The sequence below is a fragment of the Protopterus annectens genome, chromosome 12.part0 (assembly GCF_019279795.1).
Source record: "Protopterus annectens isolate FY-2018-M chromosome 12.part0, PAN1.0, whole genome shotgun sequence".
Taxonomy (NCBI): Eukaryota; Metazoa; Chordata; order Ceratodontiformes; family Protopteridae; genus Protopterus; species Protopterus annectens.
Window position 1 is genome coordinate 608,275,062 of NC_056746.1, and position 14,490 is coordinate 608,289,551.

The 14,490-nt window shown below is 42.2% G+C and overlaps 1 protein-coding gene across 2 annotated transcripts in view; it reads right to left on the bottom strand.

The window, feature by feature from the left end:
* The window catches only part of TMC7 (transmembrane channel like 7), a 689,334-nt gene that overhangs the window by 472,392 nt on the left and 202,452 nt on the right, over positions 1–14,490 (bottom strand). For both annotated transcript variants that reach the window (XM_044089735.1, XM_044089734.1), the window contains exon 3: positions 9,691–9,839. In XM_044089735.1, the coding sequence (XP_043945670.1) occupies positions 9,691–9,839 (149 nt within the window). The remainder of the gene's footprint in view (positions 1–9,690; positions 9,840–14,490) is intronic.

A 14,490-nucleotide genomic window follows, 5' to 3' on the forward strand; every position in this document is an offset into this window, starting at 1 on the left:
CTCCTTACTTTTGGGTCATGTTGCTCCATCATGCTCTGACATAACCTAACTTTCTACACTAAATACTTCACTTCTGCAGGTATTCCATAACTTTAATTTCTACTTTATTAATCTTCTGTTCTACCCCCTTGTGATCTTATTTTTTTTTTGTATTGTGGAATTTCCATATCTGGGTGCCTTTTTATTTCTCTTCAAATATCTTTGGAGTTGCTTTTTTGTACGGATTAGTTTGGCTTTCTCCTTTGCATAAATACCACACCATAGCAGATCTCTCTCATTACTCTGTCCATGTTTCTTTTTTATACCTTTCAAAAATCTCTAGATTTTGTTCTCCATATTCTCACACCTCCGTAGTCATTTCTTTTTCCAAATGGCCCAAGGTTTCTAGGTTGACATAATGGGCTGGATTCAATAAAGCCTACATGGTTTGTTGAGAGCGTGTGCATGTTGAGATAGTGCAGCATCATCTTGTATTCAGTAAGCGGCTCTGCATGTACAGCCTCCCAAACATGGTAAACATCATGGCATGCTAACTATAGCATAAACAGTAGTAGTATCTGGCATGTGATACATGACCAATCCTGTATTTCGATGTGTTCTCACAATTCATGTATTTGAATAAATGTGACATGTTAGGGGAATGCACAACTAAGCACAGAGCTGTTTGTGGATAACACCAGCCATACTCAACTGGAGAAAATAGGCAGTCTGCTAGCTGACGGTATCCCCTTGTTGCCACTGACCCTCAGCCAAAGAATACATGCAAACATTACTCAGTTTTTCTTCTCAGGAGAGCAGATTATCTGTGTGTTCTCTAAGGCTAATAACACACAGAACCAATGGACCCTGACAACATCCCAAGTTGCCTATAGTATGACTTAAATCCTGATGTAGCAGACACAGTTGGATCCCTACTTCAGCACAGCCTCCAGACAGCATATGTTCTCAAAGAAGGGTATACAGCAACAGTCATCTGTGTGACCGGGGGGTGTCACCTGACACATGGAGTTACAGACCCGTAAGTCTCAATCTCCTTATCTGAGAGAAGACTGTGTACCACAACCGTGTTTGATTCATTAAGGCTACATCATGTCTGCTATATCTGTATGAAGTCTTCAAGAAGGTCACCAAGGGCACGCATGAGGAAAACACTCTCATTCTGAATAATTTGACATGGCCAAGGAATCAGACACAAGTCCACATTCAGGTATTACGGAGAATGTGTCTCAAGTGGACATAAACGCCTGCATCACCAAATGGGTTAGACAAATGCATCACATACATGGCAGATAATGTTGAAGTGTGCGATGTCAGCTCTACCTAGAGTCCAGTGACCAGGTATGTACTTCAGGAGTCTGTACTAGGCCCTTTCCTGTGCATTATTGAGGTCTCAGAAGTCAAGACTAACTTACACAGCCTTTGTCTAACCAGCTTTGTGGAGGACTGCAAATTGTAGAAAATCAATTAATCCCAGAACTGTACTGTTATAATGCAAAGAGTATAAACACAGACACACACAAAGGATCATTGCCGGAGCCATGAATACACAGTAGATGAACAAAAATCAAGGGGGATTAGTTCCTCTATGACAGCAAATACACAAGCTAATTACAATATAAAGAGCACACCCCTAGGAGCAGACTAAAGTACAGTTTTGTACCTACCATAAATGTAGATGTTCGAGTGCTAATACAGCTGCAGTCATAACAGATGGGTTTTCCTGCCATCAGGCGGGTCCTCGGTCGTCCGAATTCCAAAGTCTAGGTCCGGCGTCGGTTGTCGTCGCTTCCTCCCTGACGTCAGTGCGACAGGTGGTATAAAAGATCCAGCCGACGCCATTTTCTTCAGTTTTTCTTGCCCCAGATGTCAGGTGCCCCCAGAAGGAAGGCAATACATAAATTTATGTAATAATGCAATGCAATATAATCAAAAAACAGTAGTTGCAAGCAAATACACCATAAAAGAATACCCCAATCAGGTTGTATGAGGAGGTGTTAGCCGTTAGGCCTGTCCCAAGAGGGGAAGGAGGGAGGGAAACCTGGACTGCAGCTGTATTAGCACTCAAACATCTACATTTATGGTAGGTACAAAACTGTACTATGTTCATCATGAATACAGCTGCAGTCATAACAGATGGGTAGAATCCCAAAGCTAAAAAAGGGGTGGTAGGCACTAGGTGGAACTAGGAGGAGCCAGGATGCCCTGCAAAACTGCAGTGGCAAAGCCTGCTCTAGATTTGGAGTATAATGGTAGGTGATAGTGCTTGGAGAAGGTATGTACAGAACTCCAAGTGGCTGCTTCCAAAATATCATTGGTAGGAACCCCCCTAAGGAAAGCTGCAGAGGTAGCTGTGGCCCTTGTGGAGTGAGATCTGATGCCAGCAGGTACAGTTTTACCATGAAAAGAGTAACAAAAGCATATGCAGTGGGCTATCCACTTTGAGATTGTCTGTTTGGAAATAGGCTTCCCTTGAGCTCCCGCAGCATAGGACACAAAGAGTTGCTCTGATTTTCTGAAAGGCTTTGTTCTGTCCAAATAATAACGCAGCTGTCTGTGAATGTTCAAGGAATGTAGTAGTCTCTCCCCATTGTTTTGAGGATTAGGGTAAAAGGTAGGTAAGTGGATAGCCTGATTCAAGGCTACCCTGGATACTACCTTTGGCATAAAAGACGGATTGGTTCGTAAGGAAACTCTGTCCTGATGGAAAATGATGAAAGGCTGCACAGCCATGAGGGCTTGTAGTTCCGAAACCCTGCGAGCTGAGGTGATTGCCAGGAGGAAGGCTGTTTTCCAGGACAAATATTGCAGTTCTGTTGAAGCAGCTGGCTCAAAAGGAGGCAAGGTCAGTTTTTCTAGAATTAAACTGAGGTCCCAAGTAGGTACTGGTTGTTTCCTTGGGGGTTTTATATTCTTAGCCCCTCTGAGGAACTGTCTTAAGAGGGGGTGAGAGAATAAAGGAGGATCAGTGTTGTATTCTGCAGAAATGGCTGAGGCATGGATTTTGATGGAGGAGAATGAAAGTCCACTGCTTAGCATCTCAGCTAGGTACTGTAATATTTGAGGTAAATTCAGTATCCCAGGATTCTGACCCTTTTTCTCATTCCAGGCACAAAACCGTTTCCATTTTGCAGAGTAGGCTTTTCTAGTAGAAGGCCTTCTGGCCTCCAAAATGACATCCTGCACCTCCTTGGGGAGTAGGGCCTGTTGTGAATTTAAGGAATCTTCCATGCGGCTAGATTGAGTGTTTTCAGCTGACTGTGAAGAGTTTTGAAGTTGTGCTGAGTCAGTAGAAGAGGCATTAGAGGAAGGATCCATGGTGGGGAATGCGTCAGGCTTTTCAGGAGTGGGTACCAGTGTTGTCTTCGCCAGTCTGGAGCAATGAGAATCACCTTTGGTCTGTCTGCTCTGGTTTTTAATAGAATTTTGGGCAGCAGAGGGAGAGGTGGAAAGGCATAAACTGTCATTGTTGTCCAACTGACAGAGAGTGCGTCCACTTTCCAGGCCTGTGGATGAAAGGTCCTTGAGCAGAATTTTGCCAATTGGTGATTTCTGTGGGAGGCAAAGAGATCCTATGTCTGGCCTTCCCCATGGTTGAATTATCTTTGTGAAGACTTGAGGATGCAACTTCCATTCGTGTGGATCTGTCATATTTCTGCTTAGGTTGTCTGCCAGCGTGTTTTCCTTGCCTGGCAGGTACTGTGCTTGAAGTTCGATTTGTAATTCCAGAGCCATGTTCCAAAGAGACATGGCTTGCCTGCATAGGGGGTATGAATGGGTACCTCCCTGCTTGTTTATGTACCACATTACTGTGGTGTTGTCCATCCTTATCAATAGCTGGCCTGGATGCAGTAGGTCTTTGAAAGCTATAATAGCATTTATTACTGCTAGCATTTCCTTTTGATTGATGTGTAGGTGCTTTTCTTTTTGGGACCATTTGCCCTGAATGCACCGATCTGTCATGTGCGCCCCCCAGGCGTAGTCCGAGGCGTCTGTTGTGATGACTTGATTTGCTTGAGGCTTGCAGAATGGGAGACCTGTGTTTCTTTGGCATGCTTGAGCCCACCACAGAAATTCCTTTTGAAGACATGGAATTAGTGGTATTATTGTTTCCAAACTGTGGCCTAGGTACCACTGAAGTTTCCTCATATGCAGCTTTGCACATGGGATTAGTAGGATGCAAGATGCCATGAATCCCACAGCCTGCAGGATTTTCCTTGCAGTCAGCCTGGTGAAAGTTGCCAGTTTTCTGAAGTATTGAGTTAGTTGCCCTTGTTTCTCTGGCGTGAGGTAGGCCATCTGGGTGTTTGTATCCAAGCTGGCACCCAGGAAAATTATTGTTTGAGAGGGTATTAGCCTTGATTTATTTTTGTTGACTGTGTATCCCAGAGAATTCAACAACATTATTACAAACACCAGATGTTTCAGAAGTATGTGCTTGCTGTCCGCTTGGATCAGGCAGTCGTCCAGATATGGGTATACTTGTATCCCTTGAAGTCTGCAGTAAGCGATTACTGATGCCAGGCATTTCGTGAACACTCTGGGCGCAGTAGATAAGCCAAAGGGCAATGCAGAGAATTGATAATGGATTGAACCTGCAAGAAATCTGAGGTATCTTCTGCAATCTTGTCTGATTGGGACATGCAGGTATGCTTCCTTGAGGTCCAATGTTACCAGCCAAGACTCCTTGCCCAGCATGGGAAGAAGCTGCTGTAATGTGAGCATCTTGAATTTTGGCACGAGTAAAAATGTGTTTAGGATGGATAGGTCCAAAATAGGTCTCCAATCTTTTCCCTTCCTTGGTACCAGGAATAGTCTGGAATAAAAACCTCTTGAATAGCTTTCATGTCCATGAGATCTGAAATTTGTTTTTGTGCCTCTGCCCTTTGATTGTGTGGCAGGTTTGGCATGCCTCTCATTTTTGGAAGGGTGTGAAAGTGGAATCTGTAGCCTCTGTCTATAATGTCCAGGATCCATTTGTCTTTTGTGACAATATGCCAATTTTTTGAAAATAATGCCAGTTTTCCACCTAAAGGTGCTGCCATTTGAGCCTTGCTTGGCATGCAAAGGGGAAAGTCATTGGTTCTGCTTTCTGAATGGCTGTGAACTATCCTCACCACCTCTTTGTGTGGGTGCTTGCCATTGTCTGCCTCTAAACGATCCTTGAGATTGCCCTCTGCCCCTCGGGCGCCTGTATCTACCTCTTTGGGGTCTGTCCGTGGCTGGAAAGGACCAATTTTTGGAAGGCCAATTTCTACTGAAACGTGGAGGTTGTACCTGTAGGAAATCCTTTACTGTTTGCATTGATTTTGCCTTTTCCTCCATTTTTTTAATACCTCCTCGGCTTTAACACCAAACAATACATCTTTTTGCAGAGGGGCATCTAGTAATTTAGCTTTGACATGATCTGGTAAGGTTTGCTCTTTGAACCAGGCATGTCTACGTATGACTGATCCTGTAGCAGCTCTACATGAGGCCTCTAAAGCGTCAAAGCCACATTGCAAGGTATGCTTACCCACTTGTTCTGCACTATGTATCAAATCCTGCAACTCCTTCAAGTGTGGTTGTTCAGGTTGTGACATTTTGCTTCTCAACTGTGATAACAGAAACTGTTGGTACTTTAACATTTGATGGAAAAAGAAGAGGAAGGCCTGCAGACACCTTGAGAGGTGGCAGGTCTGTCTAAACACTGAGTTTCACCGCCAAGAGTGGCTTCGGTATCTGTAGTCGGGGTGTGGGCCGAAGAGCCTGCGACCTCGGGCACAGAAGACACCGCCAATGAAGTGTCGTCGGTAGTCAGGGGCTGCGTAGGCACCTCACTGAGAACCGGACCACCTGTAGTCGGCTTTGGCGTGGTGTCGGCAGAAGTCGCTGACCTCGTATGTCGGTCCTTATCTTTGCGTCTTTTACTCAAAACTGGAGTCGGAGTATCCGATGACATAATGTAATTAAATTTTTTGCCAAAATAGTGTTGGGCGAACTCCGCCCGACGTTTAATAGTGCGTCTGTTGAATGTAGCACAAAAACGACAGGCCGAGACGTCGTGGTCTGGGCCTAAGCAAGGAATGCAGAGGGAATGAAAATCCTTATGCGGTATTTGCTTCCCACATGAAATACAATTATTAACTTTGTCTGACTTCGGTCTGAGGCAAGAAAAGTTTCTCCAACGGGGTACTTAGCTTTCAAGAAGACTTCGGTTGAACAATATTCGTAATCTCAGGAGCTGGCCGGCGGGCACTTGCAAACTGCTTCTGCTTCGGGCACCGCGTGGCAAGAAAGACTGAAGAAAATGGCATTGGCTGGATCTTTTATACCCCTGTCACACTGACGTCAGGGAGGAAGCGACGACAACCGACGCCGGACCTAGACTTTGGAATTCGGCCAACCGAGGACCCGCCTGACGGCAGGAAAACCTATCTGTTATGACTGCAGCTGTATGCACGATGAACATCTGGTATGTGACCCACACACTCGGGTAAATGGTATGCGGAACGTCTACCAGCATGTGCTCACAGTGGTGACTAATCCGTTGTATGTAGCACAACTCCTAGGTATGTGCAGGACATCTTCATCAAATAGCATTACAGTCACATTGTTCTCAGTCCTCATCGCACAAACAATTGAGTACAATGCACCTGTTCTCAGCCTTCATTTCACAAATAATGAAGTACAATGCACTCTTTTGCATGTACCTCCCAACACATATTCCAGGGATGTTGTACTCAACTGTATCACGTTTGCCATAGTGAGCTCTCACACATCTTCTCAGCTACACATTAGTATTCAGTTTGATGCATAACCATTACGAGTTTAAAGTGCAACTCTCTTCAGGATGTTATACAAGATACATGTGCGATACGTGTTCCTGCGATGCACACAGTGAATACATAACAGCTAAATAATAGCTAAATGACAAGACTGATGGCATGGATTACATTCGTGTATGGATGGATTGTAACATAAATATATGCCATGCATACCCTGTCAACTTGCCAGGACTACAGTTTTAACACTGTCCTTCTGAATACCTCTGAAGCTGTAAATTTCTGGGGCAGGTTTGCTCGATTCTCCTTACAGATCATGAGAGTCGTATAAGTGTTGCCATGCAGAGCCATGTACAACAACTCACAATCGCATTTTATGTCAGTCACACAGATTATTGTATTATTATTCTTCTGATATTATCCACGATTGTGTGTGTTTGTCTACTATTGCCCATTAGCCTGTTGGTATGTATCCTGCTTGGCTGACACATATGTTGACACTACATTCAAATCGCATTTTATGTCAGTCACACAGATTATTGTATTATTATTCTGATATTATCCACGATTGTGTGTGTTTGTCTACTATTGCCCATTAGCCTGTTGGTATGTATCCTGCTTGGCTGACACATATGTTGACACTACATTCATATTCAAGCAACTCATTTTGCAAATCATCACAACATGCACCTACCCCCTATTGCATCCTTGTTAGATGTCCTCACCAGTGATCATGTCACAACCACTCCTCTCCACTGGTGTGACCTTGTTTGACAGTCACATTTATATACAACTGTGTGATGACTTGTACTCACACAGGAGGTGTACACAGCAGTACATACTGTATCATGTACATATGTGATTACTATTCATATTACCATGGTCTCGTCTTTGTGGCAGACATACACTGACATGCCCTTATCTGCTGTACATTACCATGTTTCACTTGTCCTCTTCCCCGTCTTCATTCCTACCATTCTTGTGTGTGGCCCTTTTCAATACATTCACTTACATGCACTTACACAGAATAAGTGTTTATAATGCACTCTATGAACCCTTTATGATCACCACCAACTTTATTTCAGTATGCCAAAAAAAAATAAATAAAAATAATCAGGTTTGCACAGTACTCTGGACTGCTTATGCTTTCCTATAATGTGCTAGACCTTTATGCATTGCCTTATAATAAACCCTAGTAGTTATTGTGGCTGTCCACGCAATCGTGCAGAACTAGTTTGTTTGTAGGTAAACATGTCTGCATGTCTGAAGGTGTTTTGTGGCACTTTACACGGTTTTGAACCATACAGTATCTGTAATTCTCCAGCAAATACTGACCGTCTGCATGGATTTCTAACTTGCTTTATATTTGACACAATCCTTTACAGCTGAAGTTCTCTTTTTATACATCATCCTGTTTAGCTGAATGCTGCTTTAATCATAGGATCATAGCAGGTTACTAAGCTATTGGCCCTAAGGCCTCTAATAGCCTAGCCATTTTATACCCTTGTTCCCTTATGGACCAAGATATACAGTTTATGTTTATGCATGAATCTAAGATCAGCACCAGCGGCACCCGTTTTAGAGAGACACAGGTGAAACCTCCGATGTAAATTTACAGTTTCCCATCCAACTGTCTAGGTTATGCTTAAACTGGGTTATTGAGGAGCTCTGTTTTACATGAATTGGGAGTTTGTTCCAGAGGAGTGGCAACCTCTGAGAGACCTATCAGTCTTCTCCAGCATGTTCTGTTAATATCACAGGCTACGTTAATATTCCTAGACCGTGTGAATCTTGCCCCATTGAATCTGTGGATGTGCAGCGGCTTCATCAAGGGAAGGTCTGAGACTGCTTTGTAGGCCAAACGCAAGTCACCTCTAAGTAGTCTATATGATACTGAGTAAAGTGATAGGGCTTTCAGTGCGTCTATGTAGGTCATGTGTTGTATGTTGACATCTTTGGGGGGAGTCTATCATTGCATTCAGTTAGCAGTCACTGACAAACTTGGTAAACCATAGGACATCTACTTTCGTTTGGACTTCTGATAAATAGATAAAACAGTAAGGGGCCTAGCATAGATCCCTGTGGAACACCACTGGTAACAGGTCTGCTAGTACAGTTGGCATCCCCAGTTCTAACAGTAAGCGTTCAGTTTGTGATCCAATTGGCAACCCATCTAGTGACGTAAGGGTTAATCCCCAGCTGGCTGAATTTCTCAATAATGCCCGAGTAAAGGATTGTGTCAAAGACCTTGGCTAGTCAAGACATTTTGCCTTCATCCAGGGCCTTGGTGACATTCTCTGTAACTGCACTACATGCTTATCACAGATGCCTACAGGGACAATGTGTGCATGAGCATTACTTCACACCCACACCCACCGACCCACTCACACACACACAATCACACAGCCTTAATACAGCTCTAACAGGATATATCATTCAACACATCTAGTAGACAGTCACTGGTAACAGAACTAAACATTCTAACCCACATTTGCCATTCATCCACTCCTCTGTATATACCTGTGCCTTCTGGAGATATTGACAGTGCAAAGTTTCTACCACTGCTCCAATGGAGCCTGTGGGAATTGTGCTGCCACAGAAGGTAAGCGACCTCTGCACTGTTAGTGTAACCTTGATGCACTGTATACCTGTCTCAAAAGTATGTCCTCGGTATTATCAATACCAAACTGTTTATATGCATGTGTGTGTACCAGCTGCCAGCCTGCTGTGCAGTAGCACTTCTGCAATCCAGTTCCACTGGTCCCCTATAAATCAAACTCAAGCATTTGCATGCTTTTTCACAAACACTAATCATATGACATGCACACCATACCTGAAAATCTGTCTGGGTTTCTATTTCTTAAAGTAAGATGCCATATTAGACTTCCATGAACCAAAAATCTATATACTGAATAATAAAGCATCATACCCTCAATGTCACGTATAGAGCACCTCCAGAGCTGCAAGTGGAGCAGTGCTGCTTTAGTTGTATCTTTTGATTTCTTCCAGTACTTCAAGGAGCTCTGTTCCCACTGCTCCCACTTTGTTAAGTGTCTAATCCGGGCTTGCTGTCTGTTCCTAATGGTGAAAAGTAAAAAAGAACAGAAGTAGGAACAATTTTGGATACAAACATTTACCAGTGAAAATGCGCAAGTGATGCTTTCATAAAAAAAAAGTATCACCGGATATCAAAATATTTATTAAAATTAAAAGAGGCTATAAGGAAACTTTGCATATCTCGTAACTGAAAAATCCAATGACATTAATATGATAAGCCCAAGTAGACTGAACTTCAAAACTCCAGAAAATACTACAATTGTTACTGCAGGGAGGCTAGTCCTCTGCACAGGCTCACAGGTATACACTGTACATAGTCATAAATATACACTATATATATATATATATATATATATATATATATATATATATATATATATATTATTTTTATTTTACATTTGTTGACTGGGATAGTCCGACTGGATGCATGTCCATTTTCAGCGGAGGCCAAGGGAGAAAAGCTCCAAGGGTAAGCAGATACAGCATTACATAATACCAGCATTACATAATACAAACAGACTATTTACAGAGATTATATAAGTAAGCAAGTTAAACAAGTTCCACAGGTTAGAGTTAATCCCGAGTGTAAATCAGGATTAAATTAAATTACACAGTAAACTGATTAACAGATTTTTAAAGATTCCAGAGAGAGTTGGCCAGGCTTGATATAGTGACATAGCCAGTTAAGTAACAAATGTTGTTTTAGTCTAGTTTTAAATTGACCTAAGGTGGAAAGTAAGGTAATATCAGCTGGAAGAGAGTTCCCAGATCTACTTACAGAGTTTGCAAAGAGTCACCGGCTGTGTTATTAATTTTGCTAGTCTGAATTAGTAGTTTGTTAGAGGATCGAAGCGGTCTAGGATTGTTATAGAGGGTGATAATATTTTTAAGTGCAGGAGTATTGTTCTGATTATAGAGGATTTTATAGGCCATAATCAGTTGGTTATACTGGATTATGCTGGGTAGTTCAAGACACCCAAGCTGATTTAGATTGATGCAATGATGTGTCCTAAATGGCAGCCCAATGGCAAACCTGGCAATTTGGTTGTAGCAAATTGAGAGTTTGTTAAGGACAGTCTTGTTTAAATTCGAGAGTAGAGGGGACGCATACAGAAGGGTTGAAAGAAGGTGAGAGCGAGCTATGGCAATTTTAGCTGGAGAGGTTAGGAAGGCTTTTATTCTGTAAAGTGACCCTAGTTTTTTTATTGATGGTTTTGACAGTTTGGTTAACATGTAGGTTGAATTTTAGATTATTATCTATGATGACACCTAATAGTTTTGTAGAGGGGTCAGGGGAGATTATCGTGCCATCATTTGAATTTATGGTAAAGGTGAAAGCAGTAGACCTACGCATTGGTGAAAATAACAGCATTTTAGTTTTTTTGGGATTTAGGATCAGACAACATTCAGAAAGCCAGTTTTCTATTGTATTAAAGGTGGTCTGGGTAGCTGACCATAACTCTAATGGAGATGTGGCCGAGCAAATCAGAGTAGAATCATCAGCATACAGGATACAACTGACTTTTGGGATGACAGTATAAAGGTCGTTAATGAAGATGGAGAACAGCAAGGGACCTAGTATAGAGCCTTGTGGTACTCCAAGGGTTTTAAGTAAAAGGTTAGAGAGTTTGTTCTACCAGAGGACAGCCTGCTGTCGACCATTCAGGTAGAACTGAAACCATTGAAGGGCTCTAGCATGTAAACAGAATGTTTGCAAGGTGTGGATTAAAAGTTGGTGATCAACCATATCGAATGCCTTGGAAAGATCCAAGAAGAGGGCTGAGGATATATACTTATTGTTGCGATTATGGTTTATGGTGTTGGTAAAGGCAAGGAGGGCTGAAGTAGTGCTGTGATGAGGACGGAAACCATGCTGTCTGCCATAAGGTGATTCTGGATTAGGTGGTGCATGAGTTGTCTATGAATACATTTTTCCATAAACTTTGCAAGTGGAGAGAGTATACCTATTGGCTTATATAATTGGAGAATTCAGTGGAGCTGCCTCCTTTGTGAAGTGGGATTACATAGGATATTTTCCAGATGGTGGGAATTTTAGCTTCTACTATGGTTCGACTGATTAGTATTGAGATGGGGTAAGCAATAGCATCAGTTGATTTTTGTAGGTACTCAGCAGGGAGTTGATCAGCAGAAAGTGTAGTGGGTTTTAATTTTTTGATCAAGGTACGGATATGTGAAGTGGCGACTGGTTGGAAGCTGAATGCGGGTATGATTCTAGGGGTGCTACTTTCAGGACCAGGGGAGCTAGGAGGTAGTTGGCTAGCTACGGCTTGAATTGTCTCAGTAAAGAATCGGTTAAAACTGTCAGAAACATCTTCAGGGGTTTTATTAATAGTAGCAGCAGGGATTGGGGTTGAAGTTTGCCCAGGATGTAGTAGATTATTTAAACCTGCCCAAAACTTCTGAGGGTTATTTAGATTTACTGTCTGTAAATTACAGTAGTATTGTTTTTTGTCTTGTAAAATGGATTTTTTAGTTTCGTTCCTGGATTGCCTGTATTTAATGTGATCTTGGGGGATCTTTAGAAGAACGCCATAAAGCCCATGCTTTGTTTCGAAGGGTAATTTTGAGTTTAGACTCTTTAGAAAGCCATGGCGCAGTTTTTGCCTTTGTTCTCTTTGAACGAACAGGTGCGTGCAAATCAAGGATCTCAAGGAATTTGTTGTTAAAGTATGCTACTGCTTCCTCTAAGGGGAGGTGTTTTAGAATAGACCAATTACATGAGTTTAGTTTTTGTTGGAATTTGGCAGGGTCAAAGTTTATATTGTTTCTAACCTTTATGAGTAAGGGTTGTTGGGAATTAATGGCTTTGTGCTTAATTACATAGGTGAGAAGGTGATCGCTTAGGCCATCAGGGAGGGTACCAGAGGTGTACAGTTGGGGGGGACTATTTAGGAGTACCCAGTCAAGTATGCTTTCTTTTTGGTTGGGTATACCTATCCTGGTAGGGGTGGATATGATTTGTGTAAATGCATGCAGGTTAATATGCATGGCTGGGGATTCTGAGGAACAGGTGCCCCAGTCTATGTTAAAGTCTCCAAGTAGTAGGGTTTCTTGGGGGTAGTGACATGATAGCCATTGTGGAGGATATCTTCAAGTGTAGATATTGTTACCTGGCAGTATGTACATACAGATGATATTAATGCATTTATTTTTATTAAGTTGCAATTTGGTGGCAAGAATCTCAGAGTTATTAATCTGCGGTGGTTATACTACATCTATGGTGAGATTCAACTCAGACTTATAGAGTACAGCTACCCCACCCACCTTCCTCGAAGCACGATCCAGCCTGTGTATGTTGTACCCAGGTGGTAACACTTCATTGTCTGTAGTGTTAAGTTTTAACCAGGTTTCAGATAAACAGAATCTCAGGGGAGTGGACATCCAGAAGTGCATGCAATTCATGTACCTTGTTATTAATGCTTCTAATATTGAGATGATAGGCTAGGAGAGAGTTAGTTGGTCTATTAATAGTAAGTGTGTAGCTTAGATTGTAAGTAGAGGGGGTATGTGTATCTGAAGTGGGTGGGTCACGGTTGGGGTGAATATCACCACCAAGTATTAGGTTAAGTCTATCCTTGGTGATGAACTTCAGGAATTTGTTTATTAGTTTGTGGTAGTGTTTGGATCTAGAGCTAATGTGCCTGGGGTTGAGATGTTGATAGACTGAACAAGATGCTGGACAGGACCTGGTACTGTAAGTATGGATGAAGGTGGGAGGATGTACAGCTGGGGTGATAGTATGGCCTTTTGGGACCTGAAATCCATGAGAAACTGGTTTTCATACAAGGTAAGGAGGTATTATGCGAACAAGAGGGGTAGTAAAGAGGAGTATATCATTATCTGTGATTCAGCTAGTGAGTTAAGGAACAGTTTTACCTAGTGATTCAACACCAGAAGATAGAGTGGTGAGGTAAAGTTACTGGAAGGGGGATGGGAGAATGCCAGATGAAAGCTAATAGGTGCTATTAAAATGTAGGAGAAGAATGGGGGTGGGAGGAATTATCCCAGATGAAAGCAGAAAGGATCTAGAAAGTGGGGTGTGGCTATAGTACTATAAATTTAGAGGTACTGGGGGCGGGAGGGAAATGGGGGCAGGGAGAGGAGTAAAGAGAGCCTGAGCACAGCGGTACTATTGCAGTTTACAAGGTTTCCTAAGGTGTCCTAAAGCTATTTAAGTATTATAGTTCTTAATGTAAGAGTCATTTTACTTAAGTTACAGGGGAAGGAGGCAAACACTCAAGTAGAAAAAAGAGCCCTATGGCTGACCAAAATGGCGACCTGCTTAATTACACAGCACTGTAAGTGAAAGCTTAACAAATGCTTTTTGTGTGCAACCTACTCTGCTTAAATGCTGAGAGAAACTGATTGCAGTCCTGTAGACACCGTTTTGTAGGGAACTGTAGAGTTCAACTAGGAAAAGAGAAAAGCAGAGATTCTAGGGTAAGTATGAAGGCCACAACAGGCAGTTATTTTATAACAATACATTCAGAAAGGTTTGATGGTGGGGGGGGGGTAGCACACTTGAGAATGAACTAAGATTTATAGCTAAGAAACCTAAGCAAGAGAGTAATACAGTAAATAAACACTTGCCAGACTTTAAAGATATACCAGATAAAATAAAACAATTGTTCACAATTGTACAACTGGAAAA